Source organism: Neltuma alba, unplaced genomic scaffold (genome assembly GCF_004799145.2).
Source record: "Neltuma alba isolate B1F8T4 unplaced genomic scaffold, ASM479914v2 tig00011870_pilon, whole genome shotgun sequence".
Taxonomy (NCBI): Eukaryota; Viridiplantae; Streptophyta; class Magnoliopsida; order Fabales; family Fabaceae; genus Neltuma; species Neltuma alba.
The window spans coordinates 120,789-137,695 of record NW_021636473.1 but is presented as its reverse complement, the minus strand read 5'-3'; the positions used below and the strand labels follow the sequence as shown (position 1 = coordinate 137,695).

The 16,907-nt window shown below is 35.6% G+C and overlaps 1 protein-coding gene across 1 annotated transcript in view; it reads right to left on the bottom strand.

Moving 5' to 3' along the window:
- LOC114718804 (uncharacterized) overlaps positions 1-16,907 on the bottom strand; it is a 47,310-nt gene that overhangs the window by 18,150 nt on the left and 12,253 nt on the right. The window contains exons 16-36 of the mRNA XM_028904245.1: positions 16,777-16,872; positions 16,399-16,466; positions 15,307-15,427; positions 14,999-15,220; positions 14,575-14,802; positions 14,367-14,476; positions 13,607-13,703; positions 11,634-11,732; positions 11,392-11,532; positions 11,090-11,158; positions 10,356-10,832; positions 9,940-10,260; positions 9,312-9,443; positions 9,097-9,210; positions 7,902-8,086; positions 7,692-7,797; positions 7,476-7,619; positions 4,719-4,994; positions 3,860-4,534; positions 2,587-2,796; positions 1,028-1,131 (exon numbers count right to left, since the gene is read on the bottom strand). Of these exons, the coding sequence (XP_028760078.1) occupies positions 1,028-1,131; positions 2,587-2,796; positions 3,860-4,534; positions 4,719-4,994; positions 7,476-7,619; positions 7,692-7,797; positions 7,902-8,086; positions 9,097-9,210; positions 9,312-9,443; positions 9,940-10,260; positions 10,356-10,832; positions 11,090-11,158; positions 11,392-11,532; positions 11,634-11,732; positions 13,607-13,703; positions 14,367-14,476; positions 14,575-14,802; positions 14,999-15,220; positions 15,307-15,427; positions 16,399-16,466; positions 16,777-16,872 (3,995 nt within the window). The remainder of the gene's footprint in view (positions 1-1,027; positions 1,132-2,586; positions 2,797-3,859; positions 4,535-4,718; positions 4,995-7,475; positions 7,620-7,691; positions 7,798-7,901; positions 8,087-9,096; positions 9,211-9,311; positions 9,444-9,939; positions 10,261-10,355; positions 10,833-11,089; positions 11,159-11,391; positions 11,533-11,633; positions 11,733-13,606; positions 13,704-14,366; positions 14,477-14,574; positions 14,803-14,998; positions 15,221-15,306; positions 15,428-16,398; positions 16,467-16,776; positions 16,873-16,907) is intronic.

The following is a 16,907-nucleotide window of genomic DNA, read 5'->3' as shown; positions in this document are numbered from 1 at the left end:
GTCAAGATTGAAGTGAAAAACAAGCATGCACGAATAATGTGTATGGGCATCCCAAGATGGTGCCCATCTATATTTGTTTTGGTTAAATTACTGAATTAGATGAACCATGTATGTTGAAGTAAGGTTTGTCAATGATATTGCATTACAAATCTAGGTTGACAAGAACTATATAAGGAATGACCAATTCCTCCACAATAAGTGGGATAACTTCTTAAATAAATAAAGTTACAAAATGTTCAAAATGATCCATCCACAGGAGGGCTTCGGTAACATAAGATGCATGTGATAAGAGATAATGTTCAATATGGATTTGCTCTACTTGAGATCCCGAAAATATTCCCAGAAAAACATATTTTATGTAGTTAACTCACTTATGATAACTGTGCTATGATAGATGAACAAATATTCCCAGCTTTAGGGAACATACAAATTATAAAGAATAAAATATCTAATCACTGTTCGGTTACATCTAAAATTACCATACAGGGTGTTATTTTGGATAAGCACTACCATCTCGATTAGTCTTTTTTCACAACTAAGTCTGATTTTAAGAAACTTAATATGGAACTTAAAATCAAAGTTTTAAGCTTAGATCTCTAAAATCAAAGTTTTAAGCTTATATCTCACTTGTATATATATCATAGAATTCGGATTTGATAATACACTCAGAAAATCACATTGCATCTTCAATTTATAGTTAGTTTAATTGTCACAAGATGTTGATAACTTATTTGCATATGGATCAAGAGAAAGCCAATTAAGGAAACGAGAAAAATTTGCAACCGTGTGGGAACTGGAACCCATTCCCAATTCACTTTCATTTGGAGACAAGGTTATAGACATAGATATAGCTGTATTCACCTCAAGTAGCTTCGAGAGAAATTAGTCTATCCTAAGAAAATATAATTCATAAATTACACGAGTTAAGACAAAGATCAGAGTTCAGAAACGATTATATGAATCTATTCATATAAAAATCTAACGTGACTATATGTACAGATAACAGCAGAAAAATGACAGCACTTACATGAAGCTCAAGTCCAACTTCGCACGAATAAGCTTCTCACCATATGATGAATCATCCAGAAAAGATTTAGTACCATCATAGAAGGTGAACTCCGGAGATATAACCTTACAACAACAGTAAATAGCCATAAGTGAACAGAAGCATAACAAGTACAAGTTTTAAATTTCCCTCATTCTTCTGTCCCTCATCCATAATTCATGTACCAATTATGTGCGAATTATACAGTAAAATATATTGCTTGATTGTGTTTTCCTTTTTTGTTCTTAAAAATTGTTGTGCAAATAATTATTTAAGAAAATCAAAACAAAATGAGGAAAAATTATTTTTGGTGACATGAATTAAAAAACAGTTTTAAGTTAAGGAAACAAATTAAAGCTGCTTGGTAAAATCTATTTTGAAAACCTTTTGAAAAAAACTGAAAACTCATTTGTAATTTATTCAAGGAATTTCTACGGTCAAATGAAACAATTAGTTTGCTTTTAAATGTTATAAATAATATTTCCACCTAAATTCTTTCCAGAAAAAACGAGAACAAAAACAACTCTGATTTGTCTCCATTTTCTAGTTAAAAAAAAAAAAACTAAGAACAGTTTAAGAAATCAGTTAAACACAAAATACTCACCCAATTTTTTTTACTTTAAAAAATGGAGAAGTTTTTAAAAATGACACAAAAAAAAAAGGCCGCTTGTTTTCTGTTTTAAGCAGCTATGAGGTGTCTCATACTAGCTGTGCCGTTTTTCTACCCTGCAACTGACTTTGTAATGATTTTATTTTCCTGGGATTTCTTAAATCCATGCCCGTAAGAGAATAGTAGAAAATGATAGAAAATTGTTTAAGATGGTTTGGAGATATGCAAAGAGATCTGAGGGTGAAGCTGCTACTCTGAAAAAATCTCACTTGGTGATGTTATACAGGGAGGGGGAAGGGGCGGGGGAGCGCAAGAAAGGAGGGAGATATAAATAAAATGAGGGAGAGGTAGGAAAACAGAGATAAAACTAAACTGTTGTCCATATCATCCAAGAGTCTCACAATTGAGAGTTCAAGGCAATTTACAGAGCCCTTGGTATAATTATTAAAATCATAAATAATAAAATTTAATCTAAATCTAATAAATCCTAAAAGATAAGACAAAATAACTTTCCTGGAGGGAGAGATCATGTTACATGTCTTATCTTTATTCTAAAATAAAGAAAATCTAATATTTAGAAATAATATAAATTTGAAATTCAAGTTAAACTCAAATAAAACAATAAATCCTAATTGTCCTAGGATAACATAAGATAATCCAATTATCCATAATCCCATATTTCATCACTTAGGGGAGGTTTAGGAAGCTAACCCACAAGGCACATGTTAGATAACAAGGTCAAAGTGATAGATATTTATGAGTAAACATAAGGAGTCCTTCCAAGAGTCGGGATATATATAGGTTGTTTATCTCTCTTCCATCTCCAACGTATTTAAGGACACACATCAAGAAATCATAGTGTCAACAGAACTTTTGAACGCACCAAACATCCACGCATGTTAACTCTTAAGAAACTGAAAGATTACGCTACCTGGGTTTCAAAGGTGAAACTCTGAATTTCATTTGAGTCGCATTGAGAATATGTAGAATTCAAGCTCTCTGCTGATTGAAGATCTTGGTCTATGCTCTTGTCACCGGATAAGGAATTATTCAGGAACACTATATTGACACGATCATCAACAGACACGGAGTAGCTGCTATCATTACTCAGGTATGTATACTTCCTTAAAAGAGAACCATTCTAAAGAATCAATAAGAAATAAACACGTCAGTTTCCAATGGTTAAAAAATGGAAATAATATTTTTTCACTTCTCATGCAACAAATACTATCCTTGTGTGATCCAATAAGGCAAACAACACAAAATGCAATGAAATCAAATGAACGGAAGCCAAGAAAACAACTGTATTCCACAAAACAATAAAGGGAACCAAGAATCAGTTTTTAAAAACAATCAGCAATCTCCCTATCAATCAGCCGTGGGAAACCACTTCTGCTTGCCAGCGCCTGTTACACTACTTGACGAGAGGCAGAGCCAACTAAGTCAAGGATGAAATATTTGATCAGCAGTAAGACCTCCAAACCAAGGAAATAAATCATGAATTGAAAGAAATGTAGAGACATCGCAAACAAAACCTTTCCTCAAAATAGATAAGAGAACTCCCTAAAAAACCATGAGAGGAAACATACTAAGAAGCCTGTGAAAAAACAAGATGAAAGTAGAGATTGACAAACAACATTTCTAGAATTCATCCCCACCCAAACGCACCAAACACCAGCTAAAAGAGCAAAGCACTCCGATCTTCTAGTTTATTACTTCACCTGCTCCTAAAATTATTTTCAGTACCCAATCAAAAGAGGAAAAACATATAATTTCGTTTTAAAACACAGATGTCTTATTACTACAAAGTAGAGGCAAGGAATTGTCTGCTTCAATTAAATAAATAGCAGAGGTACATATTTCGTCACACACCAGCTATAGCAGGCAGACATTCCTACAACAAGGGCATAATAAAACATTAAGAAAGATATTAAAATGGACAGCAGGAAGATTACTCACTCAAATTTTAATTCATCTCCGATTCACACCAACGAAATCCACAAGTCAATTAAAAAATTTAAATATCTTTTTCAGGAAATCAATCTCATATCTATGCTACCCAAATAACATTTCAGTGACATGTTTAGATGTAAATACTATAAACTTCAATATTGAAATATTGTTCTTCACTATTCATAGCATTAACCTCCCCAATCTCTCATACACGTATCACGTAATTACAAATAGAACGGAAAGCATATTACCTCAATTTTTACATTGACAAACCGCAGTCTCTTTCCACGTCCAATGAAAATAATTGGTCGAAAATTTGTACTCCGCAATTCCTTTGCGTCTTTTTCAACACTCAAACAGATACACTTTCCACAACCATCATATATAAATTCATCAATGCCAATGCAATCTGCCACTAACTGTTTAGATGGAGAGAGGTGTACTACATCTTCTGTCTGCTTGTAAACAGGTTCCATCAAAACTATCCTATTGTTTTTGCGAATGGGATCATTCTTCGGATCCATGCATTCCTCTCTTCCAGTTAATGCCCCCAAAGAAGGCACAAAAAATTCAGCCACAGCAAGGAGAAAATCAGGCACAACAAGAACCCGAGGTTGTTGCACACGTATTACAAATGACTGAGATGACACACGCCATCTGTAATCCATCAAGAACATTGTCAAAATAGGCAAATCAATGTCAGTTCCCGCTTCATCGCTCATCCTCCAAGAACTACTTTTATTGAAGGAAAAAGGAATTTTTCCAGGAACTATTTGTTTGGAAGCATCAAAAGATGATCCAAGCATTAGACGCATTTCAGGCTTTGTGTGAGGCCGGACATCGAGAATGGAAAATTTGGGAATTGTCACATAGAGGTCTTTTTCAGATAACGAAGTCATGCGATATGAAGCCCAAAGACCTTCCAGCTGCAAAAGCAACAAACAAATATCATTCTGAGTTATAAATTAAAAATATTAACTTTGGGGAAGCATAACTACAAGCTTAAAGAGAAAAACTTAAGGATGTGCTATAAAACATATTAATGCAGAATATCATGTTAAAAATAGTATGTATAAAGTTATCAATATCAAATGTCTTAATGAAACTTACAGCAATATGAGCCAATGGGGATTCCTCGTCAGTGCCATAACACAGCTCTAGTAAAGCGTGATTGACCACAACAGCAACAACTGTAACCGTCTGTGATAGTAAAAGTTGACTGTTCATGTTAACCTTATCAACCAGAAGCCTAATAGTATCCTTTGAAATGGAATTTCCACCACGAAAGCTAGGAGGAAGCGTTGGCTCTTCAGATAAATTCATGTATGTACAATCCAAAATCACTTTATATTCTTTTTCAGACAACACAGCATGCAATAGATCCACCTGCTCAAGGTATCATGAATTCACATCAGAACCAAAAGTAGGAACAAAATATAAAAATTTCCACCCAGAAAGGAAGCCCTGATATGTCAAAAACCAACTTTATCTGGAAGTTTAAGCTACAACTAAACGTGCAGTTAAGAATAGTGTCCACAATCCAAATGCTCCTCCTCCCTTTACATGAATGCAGACCAAATCATGATAAACAAATATTCAATTCTGAAACTAGACTCTACTTCTTTTAGCTAAAAACTTGAAGTGCTAAACTAGACTCTACTTCAAATTGGATTGCGTTTAGCTAAAACCTCGAAGATTATGCTACAACTAAATGTGCGGTTAAGAATAGTTTCTACAGCCCAAATGCTCCTCCTCCCCCTACATCAATGTAAACCAAAACATGATGAACATATATTAAATTCTGAAGCTAGACTCTACTTCAAATTAAATTGCTTTTAGCTACAACGTTGAAGTGTTAACTGGAAGCCAATAATGAGGTTTATATGCCCTAACACAATGTGATTGTCTTCATGATAAGGGTGGTATTAGTACTAGGATGAAATTTACACCTAGCTGAGAATACCGCATTCTCAAACTAGATCCTTGATATGCGAATATGTTAGGACCCAGAACTCAATCCTAACCACAATTCAGGACAATGGCAACGATATGAGGAAATCAAATAAGATAACTTGGGGTTTGATATTCCACTGTCAAATAATACACCGAATTACAAAGACAGAGTTAGCCAAAGCCCAATTGACCACAATTCACCCAAACTGAGAAATCAAAGGCAGCTAAATGATGAAAGAGCAACACATTAAGAGGTCACTCCTCTCCTAACACTCCAATCTTCAAAACAACATCAGATCTGATCTCTCCTTTCAGATGCAGGATTTCCAAGCCAAAAAGGAACCCCCAGCTACTCCAAAATATGGCCCATACCGAAACATAAGCCTACCATACTCCTTCTCTACCTTCCCCTTGCATTTTCAGCTATAAACTTGGGTATAATCATCCTGACTAGCAGTTCTACCCTTCTCAAGGGCATCCCGCCCCCTGACACATCTACTGAAGGTCTTAGTAATCTTTTTTTTCATGATAGTTTATGCAGTCCTAACTTTCAGGGATTGTATTGCCGTCCCTTTTCCACTTTATCTATCTATTTCTGCAAGGATTGACTTAATAGATGAAACACAAGAGAAGATTGACCATAGCTGGCTCTTCTTCCACACATCTATACAGTAAAAAAGCTCCATTGAATCTAATAGTGCAATAAGAATTGTTGAATCTCTTTGCATACAAGTAATTCCCCTAAAAAGGTCATTTTTCAAGAATCGAAGGTAAGTCAACTGTGTTTTGCCCATACGTAACAACACACGAGGAGTTCCAACAACCATGATACATATTATAATAAAACTATTCATGGCTCCACCTAATAGCCTAAAATTGAGCGTGGTCCTCAACACTATAGTTTATAAGATGATCACGAAGCATGGTCTTTCAGGCATTTTGAAATTCTAGGGATTTTTCAATGTTATTGGTAGGGAAACATTCAGATGGTTCTTTACCGAGGAATATAAAGAGGAGGATATCAGAGATGCAGGTAGAGTGGTTTAGTATGCACGACAATATCCTATAGAAGATACCAAAATAGAAGAGGCGTCAAGTTCAATCTTCTCATCTAAGGTCAGGTCTACCACAGAAATTTTTCTAGTTCAAAAAACTGATTCTCCCTCAATGAATTATCATCCTAATCCACATAAATAAGAAAATGAGACTAATAATAATGAATCCCCTACTACAAAGAATAGCCAAAAAACTCATAAGCAAATAATAACACAAGAATTAATGATCAAAGCCACGAACAGCCTACAAATGATCAGATTGAACCCCATCTTTGACGCTTCATTTAAGTTGAATACCCTCATGATGATCTGTCCTGATGTAACCAAAAGTAAAATGTCTTGCAGGCCATAAAAGCCTATTTCTCTTACATTCTCCTTGTGTGTTTTCAGACTTTCAGAACAGGAAACCTATTCTAACATTATGAGATTACTTGATGACTTTGAAATCTGCATTTGGTCCTTTCAGGGAGCACTGTTTTTTAGGTTTGGCCTCACCAATCATGTCAGTACCCCATTAACTTCTCCCTTTTTCTGCAAAGTATCAACTCCTCCCTCTATGATACAAACTCCCTAGCCAACTGGCAATCCACCATAAATAAAAAGGGAAAGAGGTAAAACAAAGGTTGGCCTGGCTGCTCATTGTGGTAGTCTGGCGTTCAAAGCCCACAAAAACGAAAAAGTGGTTGGGTTTCACTATTTTAAGTGTGTACGTTGGCAAAGGAAGGTTACTCGCATTTTCATTTTTCTCTGTAACCCAAGCAGATTGTTTTGCAACAAGTAATTTTTTATGCCTCACAACACAACCCACTGAATCATTGATTGTAAGGGTCTGAAATTGTATTTCAGTTATTAGGCTTACCTTTACTTCAAGAGAGAAAGAAGGGACTTTCCTGAAAACATCCCTTAAGCTTCGACGAACAAGAATCTCAAGTCCTTGACCTTCACGTATCATTGGTTTTCCAAGACAATCATCAATTCCAATAGTCATGTTGATACCCAGAATCTGCCATTAGTTTGGAGTTAGAGCACGTGAAAAGTCCATAAAAAAATGCTTCAGAAGACAAGAAATATAAACCTGAGCATAAAGAAGATCCATGTGGACAGCTGAAGGATCTTCTGGAGAACCACTCCAACTGAATTCATTTGTGATACGCAACTTTCCCAGATCAAGTTGAATAAATCTGTACATCAAGAAAATAAGGATATTTATAGAAAATTCCATGGCATAAAGTAAATAGAAAATACAGGTTGGTGCAGCATTTAAAAAATAGATTTAAAAACTTACTCCTTGCTTTGGGAATCTCTTGGAACAATAATAATTGGAGTGTCAAGTGTAAGATCCAGCTTGAGTGCAGCAGACCCATCAATTTCACATTTCTGAATCAGCCATTCAAATCCTCCAACTTTATCAACAAGTTTGGTTGCTTCTTCAGTATGCGGAGAAGCAAGTTCCATAAAATACACCATTATCTGAAGAAGTAAATTCTCAACGAATTTAATAATCATTCAACAAACAACAGCTCAAAAAATGGTAGCAAAAGAAGGAAGAATCAAGTAGTATACATCAAAGGAAGACTAAGCAAACAAAGGACTTCAAACATCATGCAATACTAAAAGGTGTTCCCCACAGTGCACAATTTCCATTGTAGTTAATTAAAGAATAACAGAGCATAGCCAACTTTTAGTGATAAAGGATCCAAAATGCTCCACTGCATAGCTTTGCACATGCTTCATTTGATTGTAAAGCACATTATATTAAAAATAATCAGTATATTTAATATAATTCAGATTCACGAAGTATGTGACCAATCAACTAATTATAACCATGCAAAGTTAAACTCACATTTACAACATCGGGCAACTTAAATTATTAAGTTGAAACATAAAAATACATGCTGGATCATCAAGAAGAAAGGGGGGAATGGCACAAAGAAGTTCTTCAACAACAGATGAGACATGGCTGCCAGCAACCTGTAAGTACTAAAAGATACCACAAAGAGGCAGAATGCCAATCTATATCCTTGGACATAGCTATTGGCTACACATAAATTTTATAGTTTTCCATATTAACGCAAAAAGGAGGTACTAAGTGGCTAATAAAGTTCAGGTAGAACTTCTGATACATGGGGATTGTGGAAGAAGAGCATTAGTGAGTCAGATGAAAGTAAAGTAGCTGGAGTTGGTTAGCAGTTAGCTTAGCTATATGCAGAGACATTTCTGTTTTATCTATGTATGCATGCATGCATGCAGTACCAACTTGTAACATATGCACTACACAAAATTTGCTATCCTACAACAGACAGTAGCATATCACAGACCTTTCAACAATTCAAGCATGGCTACAGCTGTAGCCAGTACTATAATTGGCATTCACATGCCCAACAGAAAATTATTAACAATAAATTACTTTAATTGCTATCCACAACAATGCCTTTTTTTTTGGGGGGGGAAAAATACTCCAACACTGTTTTTGGGCATACCTCTTGAACAAATCTGTACAGGAAAACAATGCGAACAGCAGAAAGGTGACCCTGCAAGCTGTAGTCATATCCTTGATACTCATCGTCTTCAACCTGATATGAATTGAATTTGAACTGAAAGAACAAGAAGGAAAAATGCAGTTTCAGTAAACAGGTAGTAAAAGAAAATGCATAAGAAACCTTCAAAATGCTGGTTTGTACAAAAGACAACCCACCCTGATAAGTGAGTCAGTGCCAGGATTGCGCAAGTCACAAAGCCAAGCCCAACAGTGATCTGTTCCAAGGGATCTATCACAAAGCCTAAAGTTGCCTAATGTGCCTTCAATGGATAGAGAACTTGGGTGAACCTTGATAGGAAAAATAGTTAATTTCAGAATACTGTAAATAATGAAGAAAATAATAGTACTAATGAAAGCAAAGCATCTTTTTTATCTACAGAGGAGAAAGTTAATTTTAAAGAAGAAAAAGAAAATTAATATATCACTAGGGAAGAAGAAAAAGATACTTCAAAACAAAGAAAATAAAAGCACAGAAAGCCCAAGAGGACAACTATAACCCACTAAAAAGAAGGAACAGATCTTGGGGTGTTTGGCAACACCAAGAAGTGCTTTTAAAAAGCATTTTTCCACAAAACAAGACAATCTCCTTCACATATTTACTTCGTATACCGTAAAAGCACTTTTAAAACCATGATTTGGGTTTTATCCAAACACCCATGGTTTGGGTTTAATCTCAATTAAATAACAAAAAAGTTTAAATCTGGTAATAAATGAAGAAACCTCACAAATGAATGGAGCCTCCAATGGGAAGATAAAGGTGAGCATCAGCTGCTAATATCATTACCTTAAGATCCAATAGGAAGCTCTCTTGTACAAGTGTAGCAAGTTGAGAGCCATCCTCCTTGTTGAGGAACATAGTTACACTGTCTACATTCATATTTAAATAAAATAAAACACGCTCTTTTCCAAAGCCCAACAATCCTTTGACTTGCCCTTTCTCATCAATTTTCTCCTTGTTCACCAGAGAGTGCTCCTGAGCAGTTGCCATTGTCTCCATATGATTTGTCATGTAACTCACAGAGCTTGTATCCAAGCCAAAATTTATCAGTGCAACAATAGTGGGCCGGTTGCAGAAAAATTCCAGTTTGGACATGCGAACACTCATCTGAAGATCATGAATCGAAATTGTAAATGCAGCATCTTACCATAAAATAAAATAGACCAGAAACACAAATCTAATGTTAACAATTTTAAACGCACCTGTGTATCTATGCCATCATAATCAGGTGAGCTAGAACTCCTAGTTGAAAAGGCCACAGAAATGAAATCTAAATTATCAACTCCCTCTATCTCATAATATACCTCACGAGGAGTACCTTGTCCCTCGTCAACTCCCTTTTCATGAATAAAGGTTTTAAGTGACTCAAAATCAGCTGGAATCCCCACCAGCCCCTGCTGATCTAGAGATATATTATGCATATAGTTTCCAACATCCTGTTGAGACATGAATTCAGATAATGCATCCATAAAACTATCATCATCTTCAGGAAGCCCGACTGGTACATCCTTCCCATGAGAATTCAATGAGCCTGAGCCAGCAGGAGTTTCATTCTTCAGCACTGAAACAGCTAGATAGTGTTCACCCGCTGATACGTGACTCTGAAGTTCATCCTTAATTTTCAAAGAATGCAGTTTCATCTTGACTGTCAGGTCACTGTCTGCATGAACTAAATGCACCTGTGAAATGGATCAGCCACAAACTCAAAAACCAACAATAGTTTGGAATGCAAAAAAAAAAAAAAAAAAGCATTCTAAGCCAGTTGGCTACAAAACAGTTTTAATGCTAACAACTAGCTACAACACAGAACACGATGGAAGAGTAAATAGAGGAGAGAAGCAGCGGCATTCTACAATCTAGAGCCATTTGTGCTTTGACTCTAGAATTTATGAGCTTGAATACATATAGCGAAAGCTGTTCTATATGATATACAAACCTTTCCCCCACCACCAAGAACTTCAAGAATCAGACACTCATCAAGTTTCCCATCTACAGTATCTCCAACCTGAATAAAAACATCATATATATCCTCATTAATCCGTGAATCATAGACCAATAAATAATATCAGAAAAAGCAAAAACATGTTTGTGCCAATAAATCTTTGTTTGAGAGAGGCATGAACTAACACCAAATAGGAAGAATTCTAATATTTACGTAGTCGAAATATGTCTCCATATTACAAAATTTTCTTCTCCTCAATCACGCCAAACAAAGGGTAACAGAGGAGTGCAGCTGACCTTTCCATATATAAATAGCTTCATTTCCATTAACGCCCCTTTAATAGTAAGGTCAATTGATCTTTCATTTCCCTGATGTACATAACTGCTGGTAGCTGTATCAACATTTGACTCACCAAGCACATCAACTGATGGAGCAGCCTATATGCAATACAACACGGATGCTTATATATCTTCAACAAGGATCAAGATAATGAATAACAACAAAATAGGACCAAGATAATGAATAATCATAGTCATACAGAAGCTTGGTATGTCGCTTGTACAAGTCCCTTAAACCAGGTAGCCTTTTCCTCTTCATCTCGAAAATCTAATATCCAGGTGCCGGAAGATTCAAGAGCCTGCAAGGGCATTCAGATTTTCATAAGAAACGGAGAGCCAGCCAAAAAAGCCATTCCGAGTTCCAAACGTATATTGTGCACAAAAGGGTTCAAATGGCATTTCAAAAGAAAGGAAGTCAAGCAGAGCATGAACTAAAAACCCATATGTCATCTGTTTTTCAGCTATGTTATATATTATCATAATTTTTAACAATTCGCCTATGTGCATTTAAAACCAAAGGGATGGGCAGAGAGAGCTGAACAATTCAAAGAAGAGAAAAGACATACGAGAAATTTCAAACTAAAAAAATACATAATCCTTTTGTTAGAATAGTGTGACAGCTCAATTTAAAAAGCATTTGATGTAAAGCGCACCAATGGAAAGGAGCAGAGAAACATGCAAAGGAAGGTATAATCAAAATTTCATCAACCCAAGCAATGAAGACAAGCTTCATATAAGTATCACAATGCTTACTCAAAAGCACCCATCACCAATATTAGACATCTCAAGCTTCACACTCTTCAAACTAACTATATTTTGTTACCACTTATTTACCCCTTTTAGAACCTATTATGTTTTTATCATATTTTTGCCACAACAATCTTTGTCAACAGCTAGCAAGTGGGTTTCTAAACAGACAAACATAAACCCATGCAATGTTAAGTCTGCTATCCCATTAACGTCCTCATCTTTCAGTGACGGAAAATCGATTTACTGAAAAGAAGAGAAAAACCTATGAAAAATGTAGGGAAAGCAATTCTTCTAAACCAAGAAACAGCTCAACAATCCTTTGATGAAAATGGGTATTCAAATGCCACAGGGAACCCACTCCAAGGAGAAAGAACCAGCCCACTTAAATACCTACTGAGCAGCCCATATTATACAATGAGGATTAGGCTTCCCACATTACCGAAGTCTCCTTCAACATCCTTAGGAATCTGTTCACTAGAAATACTTGTCACAGAACATTGACATCTTGTGGGAAATTTAATTAGAGGGTGCCTAATGCAAGGACCGTACCCCATGCTCGATAAGATAGTAGTAAGTCGTGTATTGAAATAATCTGTAACATTGATAGACCTAAGGATGTTTATTTTAGCTTGAAATTGTGTTTGAACAACAGGGATGCACTGTTTGGACGTGTGTTTGGTCTAACGTTCTTCCTCATATAGTAAGCCCACATGATGTTCCACGATCATTAACAAAGGTAATAAATCATCTAATCCTGCGATGAGATGTGTGCAGTTAATATATGCCACTAAAATGAGGAAAATGCAAAACTGCCTTCCTGTTACTGTGAAGCCAACGTGCCACAATCAATGTACAACAACAGCAACATGCATTCTATATTTCTTATTTGCCAAGATCTGGCCGTTTGAAAAGAGCATGACTCATGAGTCACTGATACCATGCAGATTCTATATTATCAAGAGTCCAACTTATTATTGATTCAAATGAATAATGCCTTACATGGAATTGCGCACTCATAATGATAGCATTAATCCCCACAAAACCAGCTACTGTAGTGTTCACTGATAAACAAAAGTTAAATCAAGCAACACAAAGGTATGACAAAACGAGAAAATCAAGAAATAAAAGAAACTATAGGTGATAAACATGAGATTCCAGTAAAATTAGAGGAGAGTAAATTTTGAAACTCCACAGACAATCAATAAAATATGTTTCTGATAAGTTTGACAAACAATTTAAATGTTCACCAATAAAACAAGCTATCCCACACAACTTGAAGCAAAACTCAGTATTGGCAAGCCTCCACAAAAATTTAAAACAACTAAAACCCAACATAAGTAACATCTAGTAATATGAATTCTCATGGGAATAAAATAACATTATTTTATGAGATCAATAATTGGAAACATTATTTATTATTTACCTTCTGGATGTCCATTCCCCTGAAACATACAGCAATACAAAATGGGGAGCCACCAATATTTGCGGGAGGAACCTCAAGGACTTGCCTACCGCCCATACTGCAGAGATAAAAGAATATGTTCAACATAACCAAAAATTTTCAATTTTCAATCTCAAAAACTTATAAAGAATAACGGTGACTAAATGAAGTGGTAGATCAGGCCTTGGCGACTTTGTATCTAAGAACAAATTGTCAAGAGTTAGCGCCGAGTGTGGCAGTTTCATTAGAAAAATGGAGTTCATTGCAGATGAAATTATTTGGTTTTACACTGCTCCTCACGCAGAAGGGAATCCCTTCATTTGCGCTGCCCAATGAAAGGATGGCAATAATATCACACCTCATTTAAAAAGGGCCATTGCACCATAATGGAGTTGTCTTATCGACAAGACCATCATTTAAGCTTCAGTTATTTTCATTTTGGTGCCCCTTGCAGATTTACTAAGAATGGAGTCTTTTTTTGATTTAGTAGGATAAGGCCCACTGTTGTGGAGTCCTTTTCAAGTTATAGATTTTCCTTTTCGATATCTCCTCTTAGGAAATTTTTCTCTTGCATTAGAAGTGCTTTCTTAACCATTGTTGACATACTTATCCTTTCCCTAATAGACTCATTTATCCAAAATGAGGAAAGAAAAATAACTTTGAATAAAAAATTGAGAAGATTCCTATAAAAATGACTTGAATTAACATCAAATGAAAAAGAAGAAATATCAATGTGCAGCACCTTAGGTATCTCTGGTAACTTTGAGACTTTGACGATTCAAATACATATAAATATGATCCTGAAAGCAACAGGAAACAAGGCTGCCATGCAGCAATTGAGTTGCCAATTCCCTGCAAAATGAAATTCATTTGCAATATTCCCAAGTCAAAAATAAAATGAGTGAAACCAACTACAGACAAGCGCATAGGAAAGAGATCCATAGAGATACCCGCCAAACCAGGATTCTACCATCAGCAGCAAGATCTGCAAAACTCCAAGGAGCAAGTTTAGCTTGGAAGTTATCCACAGCAGGCTGACTACAGGTTTCAATCGTCCCATAAAATATGTTCAGCAGTTCCATGATTTTAAAATATCTCTCCGGAGAAAAGTGAATCCCCAAGTTTGGCACTTGGACCGAGATACGAGTTGACGGGTAACTTGGATGTGGCACTTTAATCTTGAATAATTCAACGGATAGTATCAAGATAAGAACAAAACATCAGTACTAAAATACATCCAGAATAGAGGGGAAATTCAGAAAATGACTAGTAACAGAATAGATTAGTCATTATATTCTTGAGTAATCTACAAGTGCTTGTGTGTCTAAACAAGCGCATATGCACGTGCATATAAAAATTAGATGATTAATGTACCTGATCTACAAGCACGGCCATTCCACACCTATCAATAAGGGAACATTGATTTTCAACTCTTTCCGCAACAGATGAAAACAGTTGCTGATTATCATCACTTGGTTTCACCAAGCTGCAATTCCCATAATCAGAGCAACAGTCTGTAAAAAAAGCAGCAATATCTCGTCCAGATATCAAAAATTGAGAATAAGGATTTTTCCTCTGCTCATCAGCCTGACTTTCCTGTGAGAATAAAAAGAGCCATTTGAGACAGAGCCAAGCTAAAATAGCACAATGCCAATGCCAAGCCTCATATCTCAGAAGCATACCAATGTGTGCAGCGTAAAGTGACCAAAATCCAAAATGAAGTGACTATCACATTTCGGGGAACCACTGGATCTGAGAGGAACTCTTACTTTTGGAGCATCAAGGTCAATGTCAAATGCAAATCTGAAAAACCAGTCAAAGACTAAGTACAGGCTCTTTCCAGATAAAGAGGGAAAAAAATAAGAACAAAATTTACAGGTACAACAACGAGAATCAAAAGCCCTTCATGTAAGTCAAGATTTTACACACTTTGATATCATCAAAAGGATGGACAGTTAGCAGCCCAGGTCGCTAATAGCCTAATACTGCATTCAGGCATCATCCTAATGCAATAAAGTTTGCAATGGTGCCAAACACTCTAATGCAATGCATCTTTACTGTGCTGCAATTTTTTTTCCTCGGAAGGATACCACATATTTCTCATTCGCATCATGCTTCACTCCTAATAAAATTCTTACTTATGCCGATTCAAAAAAATTAAATCCCATGTCTTCTAATTTCTGGATGAAACAACAAATATATTAAAACAAAAGGATTAAAAAGAAATGGAAGCATTTAATTAGAGCAAAGGTTTGACAAAATAATTCAAAACTTTTCATGCTTTATTAGAAAGGCAGTTCCTCAAGAACTCTACAAAGGAGTCTCCCCTAGTGCAAGCTCTGCGCAGAAAACAAAAGCTACAAATTTTATTGGAAAAAGGTGGGTAGATATTTATGAAAAGAATCCAGTCCAAATTTTACACATCAACAAATAGACCGTTCTTCGAGGATACATTGCAGCCCTTTCAAGTAACAAAAAGTAATTTTCATCCATAAATGGAATTCATTTGTCAATGACTACTCGAAATACATCAAGATTCTAGTGAAGATTACTTAAAAAGCAGTAAATTTTCCTCCATCAACTAGCAGATGGTACAGCTTCAGCGATTAAATCAACACGACAGATGGGATATGGATTAAAATGGGTTTACTATACCAAATTTGGCAACTGGTTTGAGAACCACAATAATATTCTCCGGTTAAAGAGAAAGGAAGAAAAATTCAAAACAGCATTACACAATAAGACAGAAAAGCCAAAAATACAATGGATAAAACCTTCTTTGTTCCTCTAAAACCATTTGGAATTGCTCCTGTGCTCGACGAGTTACTTTCTCAAATTTCATCTGCAATTGCATTCAACATTTAATAAAGTATTAAAAAACAGTAAAATGTTATTCTGTTCTATCATTCCTAAAGAGAAACATTACACAAAAGTCATCACCAATAACCAAAAGAATATAAAATTCTAACAGTAGTATATAACATTGAAAGCTTAATTTAAAGCAAAATCATGCCATTTTTAATATTCATGGTTTCCACAAGACATGTGAGTAAGTACATGTTTGGACAAAGGTAAAAACAATCAAATAAATAAAGAAAAATTGGAACAAGAACTGTAATTTACTGTTAAATCAAATCCAAAGAAACTGATACCTGCAGAGCAGTAGCCGTCTCCGACGCAACTGTAGGACTGACTGCATTACTTCTCCTAACAAACTCTAGGAAGCGATCAATGCTTTCCATCAATACCTGCCAACAAAAAATCCAAGAGATTCTGCTAGTAA